General features: G+C 42.0%; 2 protein-coding genes across 4 annotated transcripts in view; one reads left to right on the top strand and one right to left on the bottom strand.

The window, feature by feature from the left end:
- Positions 1 to 8,402: 8,402 nt before the first annotated feature.
- On the bottom strand, positions 8,403 to 23,492 carry TMEM273 (transmembrane protein 273). 2 transcript variants are annotated; one of them, XM_063163590.1, is made up of 6 exons: positions 23,366 to 23,492; positions 18,903 to 18,956; positions 18,080 to 18,190; positions 17,542 to 17,566; positions 11,343 to 11,369; positions 8,403 to 10,541 (listed from the first exon to the last, which is right to left on the bottom strand). In XM_063163590.1, the coding sequence occupies exons 1-6, from the start codon at positions 23,415 to 23,417 to the stop codon at positions 10,496 to 10,498; spliced, it is 315 nt and encodes a 104-aa protein (XP_063019660.1). In that variant the 5' UTR covers positions 23,418 to 23,492; the 3' UTR covers positions 8,403 to 10,495. The 2 variants fall into 2 exon arrangements, with proteins under 2 accessions (XP_063019660.1, XP_063019661.1); XM_063163591.1 differs by lacking the exon at positions 17,542 to 17,566.
- C9H10orf71 (chromosome 9 C10orf71 homolog) overlaps positions 21,559 to 24,893 on the top strand; it is a 46,615-nt gene continuing 43,280 nt past the window's right edge. Inside the window, exon 1 of one of the 2 annotated variants that reach the window (XM_063163585.1) lies at positions 21,559 to 21,681. The gene's annotated coding sequence lies outside the window, so the exon portion shown is untranslated. The remainder of the gene's footprint in view (positions 21,682 to 24,893) is intronic. The other variant, XM_063163583.1, reaches the window with a different exon arrangement.

Here is a 24,893-nt window from a genome sequence, read left to right as displayed (position 1 = left end):
CCAAAAAGGCATGTATTTGAACATTGCTCTGAAGAAAACAAAGATTATAGGGAAAAAAAGGAAGCAGGATACTATCTTTTAAAAATAATAGTACACAATACAGGCTCCAAAATGTTCCATAATTGTTTGTGGTACAGCCTCAGAGTAAGGAAGTATTATCATTAAAAAGAAGTAATTTGAGTAAAGCTGGAGATCATAACATTCCACTCACCCGTTGAAAATGCCTACTGTCAAAACACGGGTTTCCGATAATACCCAGAGAATTTCTCTGCTTCTTTTGATCTATTGGGCTGTAACAAATATACTTTCCTTCTCTGACACTGAACTTAGGAAAGTAAACAAAATCAAAACCATATTTAAAGCACTGATTCACAGAAAACATTATGCTCACATATGTATGTCAAAGGCCTATGTTATATTAGTCATTACAATTAGATCAATACACACATCTGTTTTACAATGAAATGTGGGTAATGTGTCACTGATTATTAGCATCTGTAGTTCTTTCTAGCAATGATATTGCCATTTTTAAAGGCTGCACAATCTCTAGATTAATAAAATGTATAGAAGCAGTTTTGAAGTTTAAATTTAAAAATTATAGTACCCTGAGTTGTACTTTGATTTTGCTCAATCAGTATTTGTCATCAGGGACATCCTGGCTTTCCATGAACTGTCTGTTTTGCCCCTTTCAGCAACCAGAACAAATGTTCAACAACTGGACAGATATTTCTTCCCTGCCTTCCCAGACATGTGTGTCTAAGCTTGCCCTCTCTTTGCCAGAGTAGCTTTCTTGGGAGCCTGTGAGTTGGAGCAATTGTGTCCTTTCAGCACTGCTCAGCCCTCTTTGAGAGCATCCCAATTTCCCAAAAGTGAAAAGCCTTTTTCAGTTGTTTTGGTCACTCCTTCTCTAATGAGTGCATTGTCTTCACCAGACTCAGAATGTTTAGATCAGCTATAAGATTTTCCTTCTTCACTAAATCTTGGAGGACACAATATTATTGAGCAGCCCACAGCTGCAGCCAAATCATGTTTTGTAGCCATGGTCTCCAGACATCTCCAGAAGCAGCAGTGTTGGTGTTGTCATCGTTGAACTTGCCAGGCCTCCCTTGCCATCTCATCATGAATTACAGCTCTAAAATAGTTTTAAGCTCTGGGCATGGTTTTGGCTTGTGTGCCGAGTCACGTACTGTTTTGTACTCTGAATGCCATGAGCAGGTCCTGTCTTTATTTCTTTACTTATAATGTATTTTCATGTTATCCACAGTATCAGAGCAGCCTGCTCTCTGTAAGCTTCAATTAAGTCTGGGTGACTTCCTTGCTTGTCAGATTCCAGATGTTTTGCCAGAATTTATTTCTGGGTCTTTCATGATCCTCTCTTTGGCTTCTCTGTGCATGGGTGTCTTCACGCCTGTGATGAACTCTGCTCTTATCAGGGCTAGCCAACTACCATGCTCCGCCAACCCCCTTCCTCCCCACTCCAGAAAAAAAAAAAAAAGTTAATCTTTCAAGGCTTAGATCTGTTACAGACTCCTCTAATACTTTCCATTCCCCCTGCATTAAAACAGTCGTGCTCCATTTTTGCACAGAATGCAGTCCTCCTTAAGGTTCTGCAATCCATTTTCATTGTGAGACTCTTGGCTGTCTTAATTGAAAACTAATAAAACTTCAAGCAACTGAGAACCAACTTTTATCAGAAATAAATTGACTTTCTGCCCAGTATCCTTCTGATAGCATTCATTGTAGCTGCAGAAACTGTTCATGTCTTCTCTGAGGGTTTTTTTTCACTAGTAGGGAGTTTACCCTCTCCACTATTCATTGCTGCAGAACAGTTTGATTCTCCCTGATCCTGTACTTTGTCCTGAGCTAAGGCCAAGTCTGAGAGCCTGACAGCCTGTAAATGTGATATCTGAATGTGTCAGCATTGTTCTGCATGGAGCACCATCGAACTGAGCATTTCCTTCTACACGTCCCATACAGCAGTTTTAAAGGCACAGCTGCACACATGCTGTGAGCACATTTTCCCCAGGACATTTACCTTTCCACCCCTCCCTTTTATGCCCCACAATGGCATTGTAGAGGAGGAAAATTAAAAGAGCTTAATGCAGCCTGCAGCCCAGGGCTGTGAATTCATGTCAGCTGCTTGCAGAGTGTTAATGGACACCATGCAGGCCAAAAAGGCACAGAGGGAATCTGTCCCAATAGTTTTTAAAGCTTCCCCTCTGTTGGTAATGTCACCTTTGAGAGCTAATGAAACACTTTTCAGATGTGGGTCTGGTCTCTGCTAATGCTTATGATTGTGAGCATACAAATAGTGTTGCACACTCCAATGGGAAGTTTACTTGGGCAAAATTCCCACTTAGGTCAGCTGGGCTTTGTCCAGAGCAATCCTTGCCTAATAAATCCCTTAATAGTAATAAGCATTGAGTTTGGAACTGTAGTTAAATATAGGAATATTTTAAATTAAAAAATGCATGGGCTGAAGTCTCCTTCTGTCTGTACTGCTATTTCCTGCAGAAATTCCATCAAGTTACTCCAGTCCTTGCTGGTGTACAGCTGAGGGCAGAATCATGCCTCCTATTACCACATGAAATAATCAGTTTTACACAATTTAATATTCAAATATTAATTTAGGGCTTTAAACTAGAGAACAGCATGACTTCTAATGAGTCATGCAGTGTCTTAACCCTAAAATAAAATTGAGGAAAATTCTTATTTTCTCTAAATGAAAGTGTGATGACAGAGTGGTTACAACATATGGCATTTTGACAGAGGTATAAACTGCCTTGTCATGACAGTGATGAGTGTTTTCAAGGCAGGTAGAGAATCAGATTGTGCTGCTTTGAGGCTTTTTTTGGTCAACTTGGCTCTAAATGGGTACCAATCATTCCAGCTGAGAATCAGAAAGGCTGTGAGGAAAAGGTCTGTGATAACCACCTTAGTGTTTTCATCAATGGTTTACCACAGAAATGGCATGTGCCAGTCTGATGGGCTGAAGTGCCTTGGTGTAAGTTGTGGCCATTTTCCTACTTCTTCTGCTGAGAGATGTGTGTTTCCAGTGTAAGCAGATTTGTCTTGGGAGAGAAAGAAAGAACTGATGAAGTCAGCTTCCCAACACTTTTGGTTATGTGCTTGGTTGATGTTTGTTAAGTAAGGCCATGGATCTTAGTAGGCATCAGGTAACCTGCAAGGAGAGATCTAGAGAAGGCCCCAGTCTGGGAAAAAGCTTGAAAACAGCATTTTGAGTCCTCTTTTTCAGCTGCTTGCCTTCGTGAAGAATGCTGGAATGTAAAAGTCTGAAAGGCTTCTGCTCTTTTATCAAGTTCTGAGAGAAATTGGCAAATCTGTTCAAATGGTGGCAGGAGGCTGCCTTGGCCTGAGCTCCAAAATTCTCTGAAAGAAGAGATTCTCCAAATCATAGCACTTTTTGGTCGATCCATACAGTCAAACACAAGCTCTGAAAGGGTCTGCCATGGGCAGGTTACTACTCAGTATGCTGGGAAATACCCTGAGTTCAGCTGTTCCAGGGACCAGTCAGGAAGCTCTGGATCCGAGCATGGCCGGGCTGCAGCCAGCAGTGCGTGGGGATCCGTCTGCTTTACCTGACTCTTCACTTTCAGCCCAGGCAAAGTCTGGCTGACCCTGCTGGGGCAGAGCAATTAACACTGCTTTGAAATCTGCTTCTCCACTTAGGCCTTTTAACATCCATACAACTCAATTGCTTTGATTTTCTCTTGATTTTCCCCCAGCACAAAAGATGCTGATTTTTACTCTCAGTGTGTAGCTGCATCGACTTCTTTAATGCCATTACATTAGTATCAATTGGCAATGTCCAAAAGGACTAAAAGGCCTGTTTCCAGAATGAAACAGAGGAAATTCTCACCAAACAGGCCACATTCAGGTACTACTGTTAGATACTGGGATTTTCCCAGGAAATTGCAGGATGGGAAACAAGAACTTCGAGAACTGTGAAGAGGGTTAAATCCAAGTTTAATCCATAAATTTCTGTAGTGTGTAGAAATTCTGCAAATAAATATGTGAATGTTTGTCTTTTACACTGAATTCTTGGAGTTCTTACCCAAGTCAGAGAAAGCCTTTTATTCTCCAGAGTTCTTAAGCATGTGTTTAACTAAAAGAAGGGATTTTAAGGAGAATTTCTGCAGAGCTCTATGTATTTCCTATCAGCTGCTTCCATGTGGGAATCAAGCCATTTATGTATACAGTTCCTGACTCTGGGGCAATTAAAATCTCAGCCATAATGTTATATTTACACAGAATTTGGTGTGCCTAATGACATATTAAATCTTCCTAAATTATAGCTAAATTACGAAAAGGACTAATTTACCAAAACCAGTTACTAAATGTTTAGAAAAGGAAGCTAATTCAATTATCTCTTGTTTGTCAGAGACAGATACTCTCCTTGTGAGAAATCTCATTTTTTCTGAAGCATGATTAATTGGCCTTACCAGTCAGAGATTATGACAAATTATGCAGGAGAAGATAATAGATAATAGTAGGAAGGCTTGGGAGCAGAGAACTAGCAGCTGTTATTTGGTTTGGGTCTAGGTGCCACCTCTGGATTCACACTGACCCTTGTATGGTCTCTTTGCTGCTGCCGCTGCTGGAGATGAGCCTTGCTGCTCTCACTGCCACCCTTTGCTCCTTTCCCTGTCATGCTCAAGCCCTCAGCCCAATTCTGATCAATAACATCACCTCCCCAAGAAGGACACCTGAAAAACTACCTGCTTTTAGGGGTCAATGAATGGTTTCTACTGAATAATCAACAACATGAGATGTATTTTTAATTTTCCTTTAGTCATGGTAGGAGGGCATTTATGACTCACACAGAAGTTCCTGTCACAGCTTTGTCATCCTGTTTGAAAAGCCTGGCAGGTGTTGGATCGGAATCAAAAGTTTATTGGTTATGTTAATATTACATCACATGGGTTTTAGAATAATCTTCCATTTGCACTATCTTGTACATGTAGATCATGCTGTAATAGGAACTAGATTTGAGTTATTGTCTCATTAACATTATTTGGAAAATGTTATGAATTAGATCTGCAATATCTATTAATGTGCTCAAAAGTAAGGTATATTTAAAATTATAGTGGGTGTTACCACAGCCACATGGCTTGAAGGCTTAGTGTCTCAAGCAGAGTATCAGATAGTGCAAAATTCCCAAATTAAATGACTGTTGGCACCACTCTGCTTTTCCCGTTGTTCTGACTGCTAAAACAGTGATTTGATGCAAGTATAAGTTCACATATTCTGCCTTTTCCTCTGCAATCACTTTTTTACCCCTTCCCAACATCAGTTGGTTCTCTCTCATATTTAGTTGTCCTTTATATCATCAGTTTGCTTATAAGAAAAAACAATTTCCCAGGCATCCCCAGCCAAGTCCCTGTGAACCTACCACTGTCCCCAGTCCCATACCACACACATCCAGTCATCTCCTCACACCAGGACCCCCTGAGAGCCATTCCAGCTCTACTTTGGGCACTGCATCCCTTTGGCAGGCAGGAGCACACAGTGGCCTTTTCTTCTGAGTAGCCACTTTGTGTTTTGCCTGCATTTCAAGGTAGCAGCTCCTTTGCAGGCATCCCTTCGGGAGCCCCTGGGCACTCAGCACAGCTCTCTTGCTTCCCTGGTGTCACTCGAATGAGTTTAAACATGAAGCAGCTTATAACATACAGGGGTGGTTCCCAAAACAGGTGAATAGTCAGTGGTTTATATTCATTGGAGCATTTCAGTCAGTTTTAATCACAACAGAATATGCTTGCATCTAGTCCCAGCCCTCCAAGTCCTCCCTCAGTACTGTGGAGTAATTGAAGAATAGGATTAAAGGTAATTATTTTAATTGCCCATTGGCTGAGGAAGATTTCTGATAGTGCTGGATGGGATCTGATCTGTAAAGGAAAGGCTTGTGGGTTGTCTGCATCAGGACAGATCCCCACCAGCAGTGGTGTGAGGGGTGCAAATGATCCCCCTTGCATCCTGCAAGCAGCCTGTGGATCATGGCATGGAGAGAGGGGGCATGGGGCAGGAAACATGGGACATACTTTGTCTGAATGCAGAAGACAGAATGTGGGCAGTGTGCCACTTTGCTTACAATGCATTTGGGCTTGTTATTAGCTCACATAGTGTTCAAGCCCAGTGTAATGTCACTGACTTTGCTGAGGCTCCCTTTGCTGCAGTTGTCAGTGAAAGCACAAGGTTTGTCTAGGAATTAAAGCCAGAAATATGATAATTGAAACCATATATATTCAATAGGGTGAAATACTTAACACCTAACCATTCCAAAAGCAGCATTTTTGTTGGAGGCAGTAGTAGAGAAGAATGATGGTATACTAGGTGGCTCACCATGTTGAACTTGGAAAACTTTTTCTGTGTTCTTTGCTCTGCTGATCCTGCACTGGCCTTTGCTGCAGCACTTGGGCTGCTCCATATCTCATTTCTCCTCTTGGTTAAGAGTCAACATGCCTTCTTAGGACTATGTGAATTGCTTTCATGATGTGTTAGCATGAAAATTTGCACAAAATCACTGAGGTACTGATAGGGAGGACAAAGACCTTTGTGATTTTTTTTATGTGTAACTATATAGTGTCTATGGAATTAACCACTTCTGACAATGGAAGAAAAATACACCAGAAAACAATAAATTCAACACTTGTGGATCAGTGACACTGAGCAGAAGTCTGCTGTAGGATATTAGGGTCTTTTAGGAGATCATTGGCACATGCTTGCAATGCTCTTAGGCTTCATCTAGATGTTTGCTGGGGCAAAGAGGCTATCAGAGAAGATGGACCTCTGTCAGACCTAGGCTGACTATTGTAATATTCCATGTGTGTAATGAGAGCAATTTTCAGAAGTTTGAAGCCTCTATAGGTCCTATTTGTATAGTATAAACATCCTTTCTTTATCAGGTCTGCTAGTTAGGTACTTTCTTTGCTTGTGTTTTCTCATATTTTCTTGGTGAGTCAAAGAATTTTAATAATCTTTTTTATTTGATTAAGTGCAGTTGTGAGAAATAGAAAAAATGTTCCTGACTAAAATTATCTGAGTTTTCATTTATAGGCATGAGAGAAGCCAAAAAAAATTCATATTGCAAATGTTTTGACCATTGATATTTGTCATCCTTCTTCTTTGGGAGGAGCTGAATCAGACTCTCCTCTTCCTCATACTTTTTAGAGTGGATTTATATCACTGGGGCCTGATTTCCAGGACTCCACCCACAAGCACCTTTTTATTACCCATGCAGCTGTACTGAGTCCAGTGGATTTTTGCCTGATTTATTATCATGTGAATAAGGGCTGCACCAAGCTGTGTGACTCCTGCAGTTAGTTTTGATTTGCACTGATGCAGCTGACAGAAGGAATTGACTTGAATGATCTCACTGTTGCTGTGCTCTTGCATTGTAATTAAAGCTAAAGCTGTGTCGTTATCTCTTTAGAAATGCATGCTGTGCCTGCACCTCTTAGCTCACTTCTTGTGCCTACAACTGTCTGCTCCTCTGAATAACTCCATTCACCAGCATCATTTTGTTGCTGGGCATCTGCTGAGAAGGGGCTGAGGTCCAGCATGGCATGCTGGGGCGTGTGTCCAAGCCCTGGCTGCAAAGAGCTTCCCACTGTTACCATTCAGGGAATGCCCATGAGCTCAGGGAGAGCAGGGGTGCTGAGCATGGACAGGCACAACCTGTGCTGGACAGGCAAACTGGTGAGTGCAGATGGGTGCTGGATGTTGACTGCCAGGGATCAATCCTTGACCAAGAATTCGTGGGGCTCACAGTGTAGTTTGTTCAGTCTTGTGACTGAATGCCTCCCAGATGTTCCTCTTTCATTTAGTTTTCCTTCAGTGATTATTTCCAAGCACTGCTGTGCAGTTTGGCCTGAATTTAGGAGCTGCTGATGCTCCAAGTGGTGCTGGTAAAGCTGCTTGTAGGAATGGCCAAAACAGCAACTCCCTGGGGTGGCAGAAGACTGCAGCACCATGTAAGCGTGCCCAAAGCTCTCAGTGACAGCAGAAGCAGCAGCTCTGAGGGTCCCTTGTGCCCAGCTGGCTTGTCTCAGTACTGCTCATCCTTCTCCCATTCCTAGGGAGCCAAGGAACACACCAAAAGGTTTAGAGAAATCATTATCTATTTACCACCCCAGCACATTTGCCTGATCAAGATTACCGACCTTAATTCTCCAGGCCTTTCTGGAGGCCTTTCACAACTCTACTGCTTGTAACTTAGCATTTCTTTTTTATTTTCATCTTTATTTCCCATAGTGTACTGAAATCATGAGTACTGAAACATTTGTTCACACAAATAAGGGAAGGTGATAGCTTTCCTCCCTGACCACATGCTCTCTCTTCTGTTCCAAGTCTTAATTAAAATGATACTACAGGAAGCAAATCAATTAACAGATACCTTACAAGATGCTTTATTCACTTACACATGTACACAAAATTACTTACAAGTATCACATTACTGCTTTAGTTTATCTGTTAGCAAATGCTGCTAATGAACTGCAGTGTTACTGAAATGGGTGACAGACACCTAGGAAACCAGGGAAAGTATTCCAATATATCATTCTTCTCTCAAACTAAATTTTACATTTTATTGTTCAAAATGCGTGGAAAAATTACTACCCAGTTTTCTTTGTACATTTAACAAATCACCTGCTTTGTGAAAGCCAAAAAGTGCCCATACTGAAATCCCTTCAGTTGGTTACAAGTAGTACAGTAACTTATTCTTTATAAAAACAAAATTCTGTTATAGCTGCCCTTATGCTCTAACAGCATGTTTCCTCTACATCCCTGACCCAGCACATCAGCTCTGCCTGATCTGAAATTTGGTTACTGGATAGGAGGCCCTGGTCTCCATGATTTTTCTGACGGATGTTTCTTAATAACACACAGAATTTCTCGGCTGGACTTCAGTTCTACAATTGCTTTTTTTTTGGTTGGTTGGTTTTTTAAGTTGGATTAAATCTCTTATATTAGTGGAGAGCTGGAAAGAATTTATTTATTATTTTTATTATGATCTGCCACACGGAGAGCAGAAACAGGTACAAAAGTGAACCTTAAGAATGTATGTAAGGTGAGAGATTTTAAAAACCCATATGTCTATAGACATTGGCTTGAGCTAAAAGGTTAAAACTTTACAGGTTGTGGTCTTTGGTTCTGGATAATGATAAATTGCAATAAAATAATGTAACATCCTGTTTGGAGTCATCCTGTAATGCTACAACATAAAGCTCTGCCTGTGAAATATTGGGATATTACTTAATTAAGTTGGGCATGCCATGTACCTGAGGCCCCCAAGCCTTGAAATTCTGCTGGGTTTCCTGAGAGAAGCGGTAGGAATAGCAGGGGATGCTGGCCAAGAGTTCCCAAAGCTCCCACAGCTGACAAATACAAAAATCTCCCTGTTTTCTTGCACCTTGTGATGACAATATGTTATATACAGGATTCTTGAAAGAAGAGGATTAAACAGAATAGAATCTAGAGCATTATTTTCTGAACTGAGACCAGAGCCACTGACTCAAAGCATTGTTAAAAGTTGGGAAGTGTTTACAGAATAACTTGAGCTTAAATGATTTTAAATTATTGTAAATTATTTAAACTACTCTCGTTGTTCTGAAACAAAGCTCTAATTTTTCTTCTTATCACTCCCACTGTAAGAAGCTTGAAATTGGAGCCAGGCAAAGAAATTTTGATGTAATCAAGCCCACCAGAACATATAAGGCTAGAACAAGAAAGAAGGTGCTGGGAAACTGAAATTATTCACAAATTCTGATTGAACTTAGTGCATTGGTTTATGCTAAAAAAATAGGGATAGGGAAATTATGGAAATAACAGATTAGCTTGTTTGTACAGTGTTGACATGAAGTGTCAACAAAACATGAAAAACATTATTTCAAAAAGGAATTTTTAATTTTAAATTGTCATAATTAATTTTAAATGGTTGAAATCATCACTAACACCTACAAAAGACCTCAGTTCTAGATTTAAAAAATTAAAACTTTAAACGATTGAAATGTTTTCTTACTAACATAAAAAATGTATTTCCTGAAATAAATGAGAAGCCTTATTTTGTTCTAACCTCAAATGAATGATTTTGCAAGTTATCAAGTTACTTATCTTGAAATATGGGTGTGACCATGAATTCTGCTGCTGAATTATATTGCCACTTTTCTGATTATCTGGTATTTCACTGACTTTATAAATCAATCATGTACTTATCACAGAATAGAGAGGATCTATTAGTGAACAGAGGTCATGTATTTTATTTTCCTCACACATCTCCTGCATAGACATGCTGAGGGGGATTGCAGGCCTTTTGGGTGCAGGTGATTGAAGTTAGCTGCACTATAAGCTCTTCCTGTAAACAATCAATCAGCCTTTCAACTAAAGAACAAAGAAAAGGATTGGTATTGGTGGGATTCCTGCCTGTGCACAAGAGACTCCTATTGATCCTCAGACCAGGTAACTGTTGATTGCAAAAGGGTTATTGATCTCTTGTACTTTGGTTTCTTATTGTATTGCTGTCATCTCTGAAAAGAAAGAAAAATTGCAGGTTAACAATAACTCTCTGGCTTTGGTTTTACCTGGATTATGCTAGGTAAAACATCATTGTAAAAGCTGAGCTGGGAGATACTCAGATAAAAACCACAGGAATTCTAGAAAATTATTAATGGAGATGCTGGAGTTACATTCATGAAGTTCCTTTCACTTAACTTTTCTTTTGGTAGATGTTCCTTTGTACCTTTAGAGGCATCTGTTTTTCCTAAGTGAATTAACAGAACAAATTCATGCTTGTGGCTGTTGTGGTGACTTCCAGGTGCCCTTGTCACTGCCAAGCAGGAATCCACTATCAGCAAGCCATGCACTTTTGGGTAGCATCACAGGGCTCCCTGCATTGCAGGCACTGGACTATTGTCACTTGGAGTGCTTCCCACTATTGCCTTTTCACAGGGTGGGGAGAGGCTGAGCAACAGCTCCTGGGTCCTTTTGCATTTTCCTGCTGCATAAATAAACTCCTGCTGCATTTTCCCAGGAGTTTATTACCTGGAGTGCCTGCTGCTGTGGGGCAGCTGCACAGGGCAGCCAGCCTTGCAGTGTGCCTGTGCCAGGGAGCTCCAGGTGAGCACTGGGGAGCTGTGGCACAGCACAGCTCAATTTTCTGCCTTAGCCCATGCAGAGGGCCCAGCACATCTGGGCTGTCAGTAACCCAGGGTAACCCCACAGCCTTTATTGCTGTGCACCTTTTTCTAGGTGGATGTGCCTCTGCTGGTTTGGGTCTGCCCAGTACTGCCTCTCCACCTCCCCGTGCCGCCCCCTTCCCCAGCACATACCTGTTTTGGCTTGATCCCGTGTTTGACCTGCAAAGTGTAAAGAGTGAGCTATTAATTGTGACTTTCAGAGCCATAATCAAAGGTGAGAATTCAAATGAGTAGCACATTAGGGTTGCAGAAATGCGGGAACTTTTTTATTTTTTTCCCTCACTGCTCTAAATCTTTTATTCAGTTTTGCTCCATCTAGTGTCAGTGCTTGGGAACACGATCTTGTCTTGCAGCCCTCGACTTGATTATACTAAATCTCACGACGCCACAAGGATCTGAAATCGGTGATTCTTTTTTCATAAGTCTAGTGTGAACTTGTGTGCAGAAGTTAAATGTGATACACAAAAAGCTGTGAGCTGGAATATGCAGGAGCTCTAATTCGATGCTGCTCCTGTCTGACTAACACCTGGCACTCTTGTCTCTTGCGTCAAGAGGCCTTGGTTTGTGTTGGTTTTAAGCTGTCCTTTGGCTATCATAGCAGCTTTCATTCCCAGCTAATCCCATGTTGTCACTTCTCTGACAAGCCCTAGGCAACACAAAGCTGCTCAGTTTGTTTGGCAGACTGGTGCTGCCAGGGAGCAGAAGGCTCTTTGGTCAGTGGCATCCAATATTTGAGTTACCCTAGGTGCCTGCTGACAGGGGTGAAGAGGGTGCTCTTCCAGAAACATTTCACCTTTTTTTTTTTTTTTTTTTTTGTATCCAGACTTGCAGCAGCTCTAGGGAAGGGTAGAATTACTCGTTCAGTGCTGGAATCATTTGCACCAGCAAGTTTGCCAGCAGCAACCACGATGGCTGTGGAAGGAATTGCCTCTGACAGGTGTCTGAATATTACCAGGAAAGCATTCTCCTGACTGAACAGTTTTGGCACCAACTCCCACAATCAAATTATTTAGAGCTGTTCAAGACCAGCCTCAAACAGTTGTGCAGAGGGGTAGGAAGGAGTAAGGATTCTTCCCTGTTAGGCAGCTGTGGAAAGGTCAACCACAAAGGCAGTCCCCGGATCCAAGAGGAGAACAGACACGCTGGGCCAGGTGCCCTCCCAGGGAATGTGGAGGGTGGCCAGAGGAGCAAAAAATAGCCAGAAGTGTGGTTCTGCCCATCAGGCTCATAGCTGGCATCAGTGAGGTATGCTGTATCATTGAAATGGGTTTAATGAATTAATCTCACCCCAGAAGTTTCTGCCATACATATATGTGTAGTGTGTATATATATATATATATATATTGTCTTTCAGGGGCTGTTTGTGTTTGTATTCCCTCAATTCAGCAATCGTGCTAAGGGAGCTGAGAGCCTACAGAGTGTCTTACTGCTGCTTTTTAAAGCCTGCTGTCCCCAGCATAGTACAAAGCTTAATGTCCTTGATTTTGAAGTGTGTGATAAAAAGATTAATTTCATTTTATGGAAAGGGTAACCTGAGCCAGGGACTTGTCCAAGGTTGTTCAGAAGAGCAAGTTCAGTTAGACAGGGCAGGGACAGGAGTAGGAAGAAAAAACAGTTTATTACTCTAGTCACTGGTGATTATTGCCTCAACACAGAATGGGTATTGGCATTTTGTTTATGTACAAGGAGTTGAGACAGCCATTCCTGCTGCGATTATTTGCCCATTTTTAGACATTTGCAAACACATGGAGTTGTTTAGATCATCTCTACTTGTCCTTAAATTTATTTGCTATAGCATGCATCATTCTGGCATCTGTGACGCTTTAAATATTTTCCATTAAACTCAATTCCATCCCAGGATGCATGCTAGGAAGCCTAAAGCAGTGAATACAGCCTTCAGCCTGTCAACACCCACTAATCCTTGCAGTGCTGGGCAAGGAATTGAGCCTGTTTCGATACATCAACAGGGCCGCACTCGCCTTGCGCAGGTGATATCCACTCAGGGAAGTGCAAATGCTCTCCTGCCTGAGAGGACTGGAGCTCTCCAAGCTGCCTTCCACTCCCATTCTCCTGACCTTCACTGCTGGTTTTAGGCCACAGTGTCAATGTGAAGAGAGGCTCTGTAGTCAAAACAGACCTCACAGGAATAATTTGTGGCTGATTTTGCAAGGCTTATTTGGATCATTGAAGAAGTTAAATGTTGTTGCTCACTCTGTTTTTCCTTCAATGTAAACCAGTGACAACTTTTGAAAACTTTGTTGATGGGATGATTGAATTGTACATAGAGTATCCTCCTTGTCAGAATGAAAGACCTTGTGAAGGTCTGCTTGGGAAAACTGAGAGTGGCAAGTGCAAGAACAGCTTAGGGCATCACTGAGGGATGTTAAGATAATCCATTCACACTGAGGTGTCAAGGATTCTGCTGAATCTACGGACTGAATCTATGATTAGTCTGCTGCAGATCCAAGAAGGTCAAACTGATTGCATAGTTTAAAATATTCTGGGCTTGTTTTAGGAGAGTAAGGATAGATGCAGGGAACTTGCTGCCAGGCTGTGGGCTGAACTTAGTGTTACCTGTGAATAGCTGGCACAGTATCTGAGGGCTGCAATGCATTTCAGTGCCCAGCATCCTGGGAAACCTGTGCTCCCATATTGACCCTTCTCCCTTGTGCACCACCCTTCCAGTGACACTCTCAGACAAGGCCAAAGTCTCTCAACATTGAAACCTTCACACGATTTCCCAAACCTTGTCTTTTCCATGCCATCCACCTGTGATGTTTATATTTGCAAAGTGGGCGATGTCACCTCCTATGCAATGTCTGGCACTGTTTTTAGTGAATTTTAGAACATATTAGAGGCTTTCAAAGTAGAATTACGTTCCAAGGCCTGCTCCATTCACCTAAAGAATACTACAGTTCTCAAAAGTATCCTGTGTTTCTCAAGCACAGTCTAGCAAAGGAGAGAGAAGTTGGTCCTTTAGCAGTCAGGAGGGAAAATATAAGACAATATTTAGATGAGGCTTTGGATAGGAAAAGAAAATCACCAATGCGCTTGGCAAACTCCTCCTCTTCCATAAAACATCAGAAGAACTTGTGTACTGCATTTAGAACCTGATTTTCTACTGAATGATTACATGGAGTCCGGTAAAACCCAGTGAATGGCATGGGGAATTTTGTGTGTGCTGTTGCCAAGATGTGTTGACAACAGATTCATTTGTGGCAGGTTTAAAATATGTACCTTTTCCTTTTTAGTAAACATTCTCTGTCTCTCCACCCTTCTCCTTGTCTCTGTATGTCTCTTTGTCTCCTGTCAAAATAAATCTGGCTGACATGCACTGTAGTTAACTCAAAATATTGCCAGCATTAAATGTGCCCAGACATTTTTATGAATACATTAAACTTGCATGAAATTTTTAGGCATTATAATTTACCAAGCTTACACCAAGATGGCATTTGATACTGACATGAGCTATTAATTAAAAAAGAGGATGTTAAATAATTGTCAGTTGACATATAAATTGCTGTTTTGTTTGCTGACAGAATCTTGCCTCAAGCCTTTTTCTTCTCAAGTGTTAGTAAATATCCCATTGAGTTTAAGGGCAACCCATTGTGAATTGATTGTTTAAATCTTAATGCTATGTACCTGACGAAATAAAGTGGTAAATTCTGTTAATTATTTCACAGTGAGCTGTCAGTGGCATGTGGGGATCGAAACACTTGTGTTTTAAGTATTTTGGAAATTATCAAGGGGGATGCATTCGAATACTTCCTGATTTTAGTGAAAATCTGTCCTTGGAAGGGGTCAGTTGGGTTCAGTACCAGCTAATTGGGGTTCTGACATGGGCGATGATTATCTGCATCAAGACCTTCAGCTGGTGTGAGGCTGAGCGACTCCAGTGCAGGGCTGGGTGATGCCCACTCAGAGAATTCCCCAGCTAGGGAAATACTGAGTGGCTGGTGGCATTTGTAGGAATAATGATGTAAAATTTAAAACAAAATTTGGCTGAAGGTGAACTTGGTTGAGTGTTCTATCAGTTGGATTAAGTATTTTTTTTTTCCTGAACAAGCATTAATAATCATCCCTGGTCTAGCAGAAAATGAAGCTGTTTGCAGATTTGCCAGTTCTGCTCTCCAGGCCTAAAGAGATGGTGTCTCTTAGCACTGAGCAGGTTCCAGGCTGCCTTTCCCTGAGGGATTCAGGATGGCTATGTGGTTGGTTGGAATAAATCAGGTGATTTCAGATAATAGACTTCACTTTATCAGAGCATTTTCTAGGACTAGCCACTGGTCTAAAAATTCCATTAATTAGAATTCCCTAGGGAACTGAAGCAAGTAAGTAAAACCAACTTAGACCTAATTATCATATGTGTCTCTGGTGACCTAAATAAATACTACTAAGTATTAGTTTATTAGGGGCATTTTTAAATGTTTATATAGCTCTGTAGTGTTTTTACTGCCAGAGGTTTCCTCAAAACCAGTAGAAGGCTATTCTGTTTCCACAGATTATTACCAACATCACAGAATCTCTTAGTGACCTACCAGAGAGTAATATATAGATGCCCTGAAGTGAATGAGAACAAAGATTTGTTAGTAAATTACTGATTAGCACAGCAGAATTGAGAAGTGCACTGATTAAGTAGTGCCAGTGGATATCTAAGTTTTTTTCTACATAGCCATAAAAGTGTCATCTTTAACATAAATAGTTTTGCCCCAAAATATTGTGGAATTACTTTCTGTCACTGGTCAGTTCAGTGGCTCTAAGGCAAAATGTTTTTGTATTGTGTCACACTTCCAGCCTTAAGACCAGAATTTTGTCATGAAACTGGAAATTTCACTCTACCTTTTAGCAAATGCCTGTAGACTGGGATAAGGAAACATCAAAGAGGTCAGTGTAAGGTCACCATTAAAGATGTTAAATTTTGCTGCCACCACAAAGTCAGCCACTTCCCCTAGAAAGATCAGAGGATGATGTAATAAATGTTCAGACTGTCTCTGAAGGAAAATATGGCACATAATAAACAGCAAAGAGAGCTAGAGAAGTCCAGTGTGGAACAGTTCATAGATCATCCTGTCTGCATTTCACCCAGGCAATAAATCTACCACTGCCTTCTGTGTTTCTTGTCTTTGTCCCTCTCATCCCTTTATTCTCTTTTCTCTTGACTCTGGTCTCTGGCTTCTCTGTTCTGGCTTAGCTCTTCCTCATGACTTTCCCATTCACTGCTCTGTCTACACAGTCCTGAAAGCAACATAAAGTTTACCAGGTATTCTATGTTTGTTAATCTGACCTTATCATAGCCCTAATCTCTTTCAGGTTAATGCACAGAAATTGCCAGAGTCTTGCCAGAGAATGGTATGTTACTAGAAAAGGAGACATTTTGTGCCAGTTACACTGAAGGAGTGTCTCCCTGGGAAAATAACACGTTCTGCTGGACTGGGCCCTTCTCTGTCAGGCACTCAAAACATTGAAGCTGCTGCTGCAAAGGGTGTCCTTGCTTTGGTGTTTAATTCAGTATTCACATATGCTGTGCTCTCTTTATGAGGAATGGCTGTGGTGGGCACATTCTTCTATCCAGCTCTCTGAGAGATGCCAAAAGCCATTTCTGAAATCATAGAGTGCAGCTGTTGTCTTCTCTTGATGAGAATGCTTGTTAATTGATGTTTGGGGGGTTTTAGTCACTTATAAAATGTCTCAGAGGGACACAAAAAAGTGTCCACATCTGTAGGTTACCATGAGCCACCAGAGATGGCAGTCCAGAGCCTCTGCTCCTGTACACCCCTTCCCCACTGCCTGTCCTTGGGGGAGATGCAGAGTGGCCATTGCCTGAGAAGGCTGGCACTGCTCTGCTGCTGGGGAGCTGGTCAGGTGCTCAAACCCTAAAATGGCCCCACTGTCCCTGGGTAAGGGGGACGAAGGTGAAGGGCAAAGAGGCATCTCTCCCAGCAGGAATGATCACTGCATGACCCTGACTTGTAAGTGTGGGGGAGTTTCCAGAACTGAGGTGCAGACAGAGTAACCTTAGAAGAAGCCATTTACCCAGAGTTTGCTGTTATTACTCATGGTACAAACAAACGAAAAAAAAGAAGTTTCATCACAAGCGTTTGAAGGATTTCATTTTTAAAAGAATGTCTACTGGGTTTTCTTGTGTATTTCTGAAATGTTGAGAAGCTGTTAGAAGACAATTCCTTTTTCCATGCAGACTCACTAGATATCCTAGCCCTCTAGAGGCTTATCATGTGTGTTATGTGCAGTCATTCCAATGTGGGGAAGCACCATGCATAATGAGAGAGAGAAATTAGAAGTTGTGCATAACAGAAAACACAGTGACTCTTACCTTCTATCCATTTTGCCATCTGACTCTAAAGTGAGAAGAGGAAAATGTGGTTAGTTGAGAAACAAGCAACAGACTGGTGATAGGCCTCCACAGAATTTGTGAGGAGGCAACCAGGAGTACATAGTTACAGCTAGTAAAGATCCAGCCATCCTTTCTGAGGCAAAACTCTTTCATATTAGTTGTGTCATGCAACTTTCCTAAAGCTCTTCTTGATTCTTCCAGCTGGAATATCTCATGACAGTTTTCTCAGACCTGTGTCTTAGCTAATACTTTGTCTGGTTTGAGTTAGGTTGTAGCATATCCCCAGGGTACCATGAGAAACAACTTTGAGACTAAAGAATAGACTTGGTTATAGTGAAATGTAAGTCTGCACTTCTAGGCAGTCCAGCAATTCAGACACATTTTAAATAGTTCTTCACAGGAACACCAGAGCTGTTGTAAATACACAATTGCTAACACTGAAGCTCAGATCTGCTGTATCAGAAGATGAGGAGAGCAAGATCTATGGAAAAGGGATAAGGAGTATTTTTTTTCTTACCTCCAAAGCCACTGTCAATCATTTTGGCTTTGATCATGCAAATTATTACTGCCAGAAAACCGATTGCTAGAACTGCTCCCAGAGTAACTCCTATAATAACATATGTGTAATCTGCAAATAGTGAAAACAGCTCAGTGAGTATACACCTTGAAATAATAAATACATTGAGTTTCAGATGTAACACATCCCTAAAAAAAAATGCTGAGCCAGAGTAGGAGGGTCTGAGTCTGTTCTTTAAAATCCCTGTGTACAATGAAGCCATGTGAACTTGTGGCTACGGGGCTCGAGGGTGTTTTATGATAATGAACAACTTCAGCTTTTGGTGTATGGACCTCTCAGCTGAGTTTTAGAGCCAGGGCTTTACTTTTATCCCAAAAGCAAAATCCCCCATCCACACTCCTTTGCCAAACTGCATCCTTCCAAACTGTCATTGCTGCTTCCAGATATGCCCATGCACATATCCATCCCCCAGTCCTGAGCCTCCCGCCTTGCCCAGCTGCTCTGCCTCTGTACGCCTTTGCTGGGAGGAAGGAGAATTTGAAAGTGCAAACTCTGTGTTGTGATTTGGCATCACTGTATGTACACAAGGGTTGTACCTCAGGCAGGGGGTGCCTGTGTTCAGGATCTGGGTCCCACACTCGGTCCTCATACATGTAATTTAAAGAGTCAGTCACATGGCAGGACTCTGCAGCACAGGCAACTACAAACTCACAATGTTTATCTTCTACACCTAAAAAGTATATGAAATCTTCTAAGAACATTCTACTTTGTTAGTTTGCCTCTAGCTTCCTGTCTGGAAGTGAAAATCCCACCATGAACTCACCTATTTCTTCCTCCCATGGGTTTCCAGAAGCATGTACCTTTGCTCTCCAAAAATCTGGAATGGAAATATTTTAACCTGTAAGGACATTGAGCAGAATTCCATTTCTGGCTTTTTCCAAGGGATTAGTTGATTCTAATAAATCCTAGGGTAGAATCTGAGCCTTCCTGCAGTAGTGAAATATTATCAGTCAAGTTAATGAAGGCATCCTAGAAATGTGGCCACACACATAGAAATGTGCCAGTTTTTGACCAGAAGAGAAAATACAATTCCTAAATTTTATGTTGCCTTAGGACTTTTTCCATTCCATGATTTTGTCACTACAAGCCAGAGAGCTCTACACAAGAGAAGCTGCTATAAATCAAGGAAAAGATTACAGATGCACTAAAGCTAATAAAGCATGCTAATAAGTGAGGATATGGCATAGCCCAACACCTATTTTCCCATGAATCCCAATCCTTCCAGTCTTCAGAATGTGATTTATTGCTGGCAGAGAAGAGTCTTTTCCTCTTGCAAGGAAGTTTTGTGGTCTGGAAACCTGTCCAGAGAGTTCTACACCAAGTTCCCTGTTAATGAAAAGGACATCTCCTGGTTCTTTCCTACTTCACAAAGCCACTAAGCCACTCTGATGCTCAGAGTGTGCAGGCCCTCAGAATGGAGCGGCTTTGAAGAAAACAATTCATTCCCATATACTTCAGCAAGAAAACAGAATCAACATTTTTTAAAAAATGAGAAAACGGAGAGGTAGTGTTCAGTTTTAAGGTTGCTTGGTTATTATAGGAAACTGTTAAAAACGTACATGTGAATGTCTTTTCAGTGCAAGGATATTGCCACCAGGGGCTTTTCAAGTAGCTCCAGGAGATGTAACTGGTGTGCAGCTGCATGGGGTGCTGGGCCATTGGAAGGCTTCAAAGGCAGATATGGCCCCTGCATTCCACACCCGTGTGCTGCTCCACCCCGGCCTCCTGCTCCTGCTGCAGGCACAGCACGAGGGACGGCTCCTTGCCAGGGTGACAGTACAAGGGGCACTGCTGGGGACACACCTGCTTTGCACAGCAGCATCTTCTCATTGCCATTCCCCACCACAGCAGGAACTGGGAGGGAGTATTGTCTGGCTGAAGTAGAATTTCAGTGTCTTAAATGCACTCAGTTTTCCTACTACTCAGGTGTCCAACATTGTAAGTCCCAGCTCCTCTCCTTCACGTTTAATGGAGAAAGAATTTTATTTTCTTGAGGTTTTGGGTCTGCACTTTCATTTGTTGTCCCGCAATATGAATGCTAGGAACATGACTACTTTTAAGCTTGAAGCATAGTCCTTACATTACAAAACAAGGCATTTTGGTATCTTTACCAAAGAAATAATCTTGTGTCTGCTTTTCAGACTGCTAAAACTCTTGAGCTGAGTGTGGGCCCTGGGGCTTCCAGGGTTATGCCAAAAATCTCTGATATATTGGGTGGCTTACAACAGATTTATTTTTATTTCCTGGTCTTAATCACATTTCTATTCTCAAAATTTAATAAATTACAAATCAACTTCAAAAATCTGGAGAAGAGTTTAAAAAAATCTTGAGTTTTAAAGCAAATACATTTTGGGAACTATAATTCAGAGCTGAATCTTTTTTTTTTTTTTTTTTTTTTTGGCAAATTTTTCTATACAGTGAAAATGTCTGGAAACTTATTTTGTACAAGCAGAAATGTTTACTCTCCAAAATGTACATGACATTCAGAGGAGGAGTTGTGAGGGGTAGAGAATCTATGCTTACACTGGCTATACTAAATGACCAGTATCAAAGTTATAAAGATATTAAGATAAGGAAATTTAAAGACAGCAAAAAGCTCTAAGGCTACACAGTGGGCACAAAAAGCATAGCTTCTGTTTTTTCCATATTAAAAGCTGGTCTCTTTGCTCTCGCCTGTGATTTTATTTCATTATAAATTTAAAAAAAAACACCTTTCTTCCATCCCCTTAATTATTCTTTGTACTCATATGAAAAATGTTTTAAATTCAAGCATAATAAAAGTGATATTGTATTACTTTTATTATCCTAATGATCATAATACATAGACCTTAATGTATGCTTTCTAATGGAATTAAACCAGTGACAGATTATGTGTTTTATGGCAGAAATAATATTTTACATGGAATATTTTATGTAGGTCAGTTTAATATATTGAGATTAAATTATTCGTTTCTTTTTAAAAAGGGAGGGAAATTCCTGAAAACCCACAAGACTAAAGAGAATATTTTCAATTCATTCTTGCAAGATGCTTTTAATTAAGGTTTAATATCATTTACTGGATGCTGTTTAAATACCATTTGCTTTCAAAGGCAGTGTTAGGTGGATTCTATTTGTTTCAGTTTTTTCTTGGGTGGAAATAGGTGGATTGACTAATTCAAATACACGTTTTTCTGTTTTATCTTGATCTTATCTGCAATTTAGATCTTTTGGGGAGGTACAAAAATCTCCCACTTGGGGAGGTTAGAAATGATGGTTTAAACTCTGCAGTGCTGGATTTCTGACTCTATAGAGAGTTTAGACTAACTCTCACGTCTTAAATAAGCCCTCTGGACTTGCAGAGTGCTTGCTCGTGTGTGGAAGAGCCTAGCAGATGAATTTGATACCCAGGCTTGGGTGACCTGTGGATCATTTTTCAAAGAGCCCCGGAGCCAGTGCCCTGTGCAGTGTGCGGCTCGGGCACGGTGCGCAGCTGGCACAGGATGGGGCTGTGCCCCCGGCTCTGGCAGCACCAGGAGCCCGCTGAGACACCGGGGAACGCCTTGGTGAGTGCGCTGCTGGCACAGACCGGGCGGCATGGGCCCTGCTCGCAGGTGGGGCACTGGAGAAAGGAACGGAGAATGTGCCGGGGGAGCTGGGCTGGGGGAGCTGGGCTGGAGCCGGGCTCCAGCGGGGAAGCTCTCCCTGCCGGCTGCAAACACTCCGCGACTCAGAGCATCACTCTGCAACGCGGAGCATCTCCCTGTAATTCAGAGCATCGCTCTGTAACGCAGAGTACGGCCCTGTAACCCAGAGCATGGCTCTGCCGCTGTGGTTGCCCTCTGCGAGGTGGAGCTGCTGAGCAGGCGATGGAGCCGCAGATAAGCTCCCTGGGCCGGCAGCCTCAGGCTGTGATGTCGGTGTGACTCTGGGCAGAGTCAGGCCTGCTGCACACAGAGCCGAGCCAAGCAGAGAGCAGCCTCTGGGGCACACTGCTGTGCCCGGGCTCCCTGACACAGCGGTGCCTTGCCCAGAGGTCAGCTCAGCCAGGAAAATGGGGCAGAATGCAATTAGGGCATAAAATCAGAGAGCAGGAAGAGCTCAATTTCCCCACCAATTAGCTATTGTAGACCACTTCCAGCCGTGACAGCAATGGGTGCCTCGTCTTCATAAGTACTCAGCAATTCCCTTTAGTTCCTTTGTTTGTTTACCTCCTGCTTCCATGTGACTTTTTTTCCGTCCCTCCAACAACTCATGTTTCTCCTCATTGCAACAGATAAAGGCTGGTCCTGTGGCTTTGCAGCAGCCAGGAGCTCACCGTTTTTTGTAATTGAGGCAGCAAACAGGAAAGGAAGCCAATCTGGGAGCCCCAGAGACAGGGTAGAGCAGTGCTGCAGATCTGTGGACAGCTTTGCAGAAGGGGAGGCAGGAGCAGATGGATACCGAGTGGGTGCAAGCGGGAATAACCGGTCAGCATGTCTCAGGTGGGGCAAACTGCTTCTGTGGGATTCCCCAGGTGTAGATGGTGATTTTCTGTGACTGTCCGCATGAAGCTGGGTAGCATGGGAGGCGCTCATTAGGTAAAAGCTGAGCCTTGCCACCAGAGGGTGGTGCCTGTCCCCTTACCAAGCGTCCAGGGACGGCAACAGCCCATGGAGCTGCTGCCAGCTCCCGTTATACCACATTGTCCCAGTGCTCAGCCCTGCTGAGGCTTCCTAGCCATGAGCCCGCTTCTTCCCCGCACAAAGTGGAGATGAGTAAGAATGAAGTAGGAAACAGGTTGTGAGGAAGCCCTGCTTGGGCCAGCAGGGCGCATTACAAGCAGCGTGAGTCGGGACTCTGGCCGTTCAGTAGGGGAGAGGCACAGAGTCCAAAAGCAGCTTGCAGCCAGCATGCACGCAGGTCAGTTTTCCCTCAAACTCTACTGAAGTACTGTTTCCTGGACAGGGAGAAGGAAACAGAGTGCTACACAGGGTATTCAGCAGGTGCACATCTAATCTGCACAGCTGCAGGCATTTGACTTCACTGTGTCTTCTGGACTGTGCACAGCTGAGCCCTTTGCACTCAGAATAAGAAATGTGAGCTAGAAAACTCAGCAAAGTACCCCTCTGGCTCAACAAATGTTTTTTCTCCAAGAAACAAAGTTTTACACAAGATATAGACAATTAAGCTGGGGAATAAAGAAGCCCATCAAGCTCAGGAGTAAAAGCTCTCAGAAATAATGGAGAACAAATAAGTTAGATCACTTACATAAGAGAAGAAATGCCGTTGGTGCTGATATCCAGCTTGTTAGCAAGGTCATTATGAACTTGTGACAAGAGTGGTTTCACTCAAGTTTTCATGAATTTTGTTCTTCTGCAGTGTCTGAAAAAAAAAAGCTAAAACAGGTCACATGACTATTGAGAAAATACAGTCACATCCTGAGTAGTTAATTTGCAAACAGAAGTTCCCTTTTTTGGGTTTAAGCTCAATGCATAAACAAGCTTGAAAGTGTTTTGTGAAGAAGGTGGACAGCCAACAGCACAGCCTAGTTCAACTGAGATTAGAGATTTGCTCTCTAAGGGACCTTTAAACACTAGCAGTTATTTTTGCATATTGAAAACATCCTACCACAGTGAATTTGTTTCTGCTGAAATCTTCTGAATCCGTGGATAACCAAGTGGATTTTCTGTCTTTGAAGAAGAGTTTTCTGAGGCATTCTCTTTCAGTATTGCTAGCTTTCTTATGAACTCAACTTGAATGCTGTCATGTTTTCAGCAGAGCGCTCATTTGAATATTTCCCTTTCATAATCAGCTTTTTCAGGAGTAGAGAAGCAGCACACTATTAAACTATTGCAAGCCAGTTCCCAGACAGTAACTTCTAGGAAAAATGTCTTGATGCCCCTATCCTATTTTGCTGTGTGAAGCATTGGTACAACTGATTGAGTGTGGCAGATGTCATAGAAAGTATTTGTTTCTGCTTTGACCTGTACTGTTGGTGTGCACACACACACTGTTGGTGTGTGTGTGTGTGTGTAGTTCATTTTTGCTCTTTCTCTGCTCCTGGTTCTCTATGGGACCAGAGCTGGAAACACCAGAACCAAGCAAACAAAAATCTCTGTGCCAGCTGGATGGGAAAGATCAGGACCCTTGTGAGAAACCTCCAGTGTTTTTTGTACCTCATGTTTCATCTGCAAATGATCCCATGCTTCAAGGTTCCCGAAAACCTCTTCTAGAAGTAATAACAGGAATGTCAGCTTGCTTGTTTTGTTTTGGGCTTTGGTGGTTGAGGTTTTTTTTATTTGGGGGGGAGTTGCTTTATTTTGTTTGTTGGTTTTTGTTGCTTCTGATGGCCCAAATCAGCAGTCTCAAGTAGTTTCAGTATTTCAGAGAAGGAGCTAAGCATCTGAGTATTTGGATAAAATCTCTAAAGCTATTTGCTTTATTCCATTGCTGCTTTTCCATGACTGCTTCAAAGAGCTTAGCTAGGTGACTGCACACTGTATAAGATTCACTGTTCTTGTTCACAGCATACCTCTAGCAAGGAAAAGCACTGACCAGAATAAGGCAGACTTAATAGAATCCTGCTTTGTAATAGGTTTATTCTGATTCCTGACCAAATTGGGAAATGTGGTTTCAAGCACCGTCATCATTATCAGCCTTCCCCCGTTCTTCACCATCCAGCCACTGGGTAGGATATATATGTTTAATTAATTCTGCTTTTACCTTCGACCTGTAAATAGTGGGAGTAATGTCAGATTTATACGTTATATGAATAACAAGGATTTCTCAGGAGACC

Source organism: Melospiza melodia, chromosome 9 (genome assembly GCF_035770615.1).
Source record: "Melospiza melodia melodia isolate bMelMel2 chromosome 9, bMelMel2.pri, whole genome shotgun sequence".
NCBI lineage: Eukaryota > Metazoa > Chordata > Aves > Passeriformes > Passerellidae > Melospiza > Melospiza melodia.
This window is presented reverse-complemented; position numbering and strand designations above follow the sequence as displayed.

What these genes read in the sequence shown, in the direction of transcription:
- TMEM273 (XM_063163590.1), bottom strand. Translation starts at nt 23,417, where the DNA reads ATGACCTTGCTAACAAGCTGGATATCAGCACCAACGGCATTTCTTCTC. An exon ending in CCCATGGGAGGAAGAAATAG is followed by an intron (nt 18,191 to 18,902) that starts GTGAGTTCATGG and finishes CACTATTTGCAG; the next exon opens with ATTACACATATGTTATTATA. An exon ending in ACGGGATCAAGCCAAAACAG is followed by an intron (nt 10,542 to 11,342) that starts GTATGTGCTGGG and finishes CTTTCTTTTCAG; the next exon opens with AGATGACAGCAATACAATAA.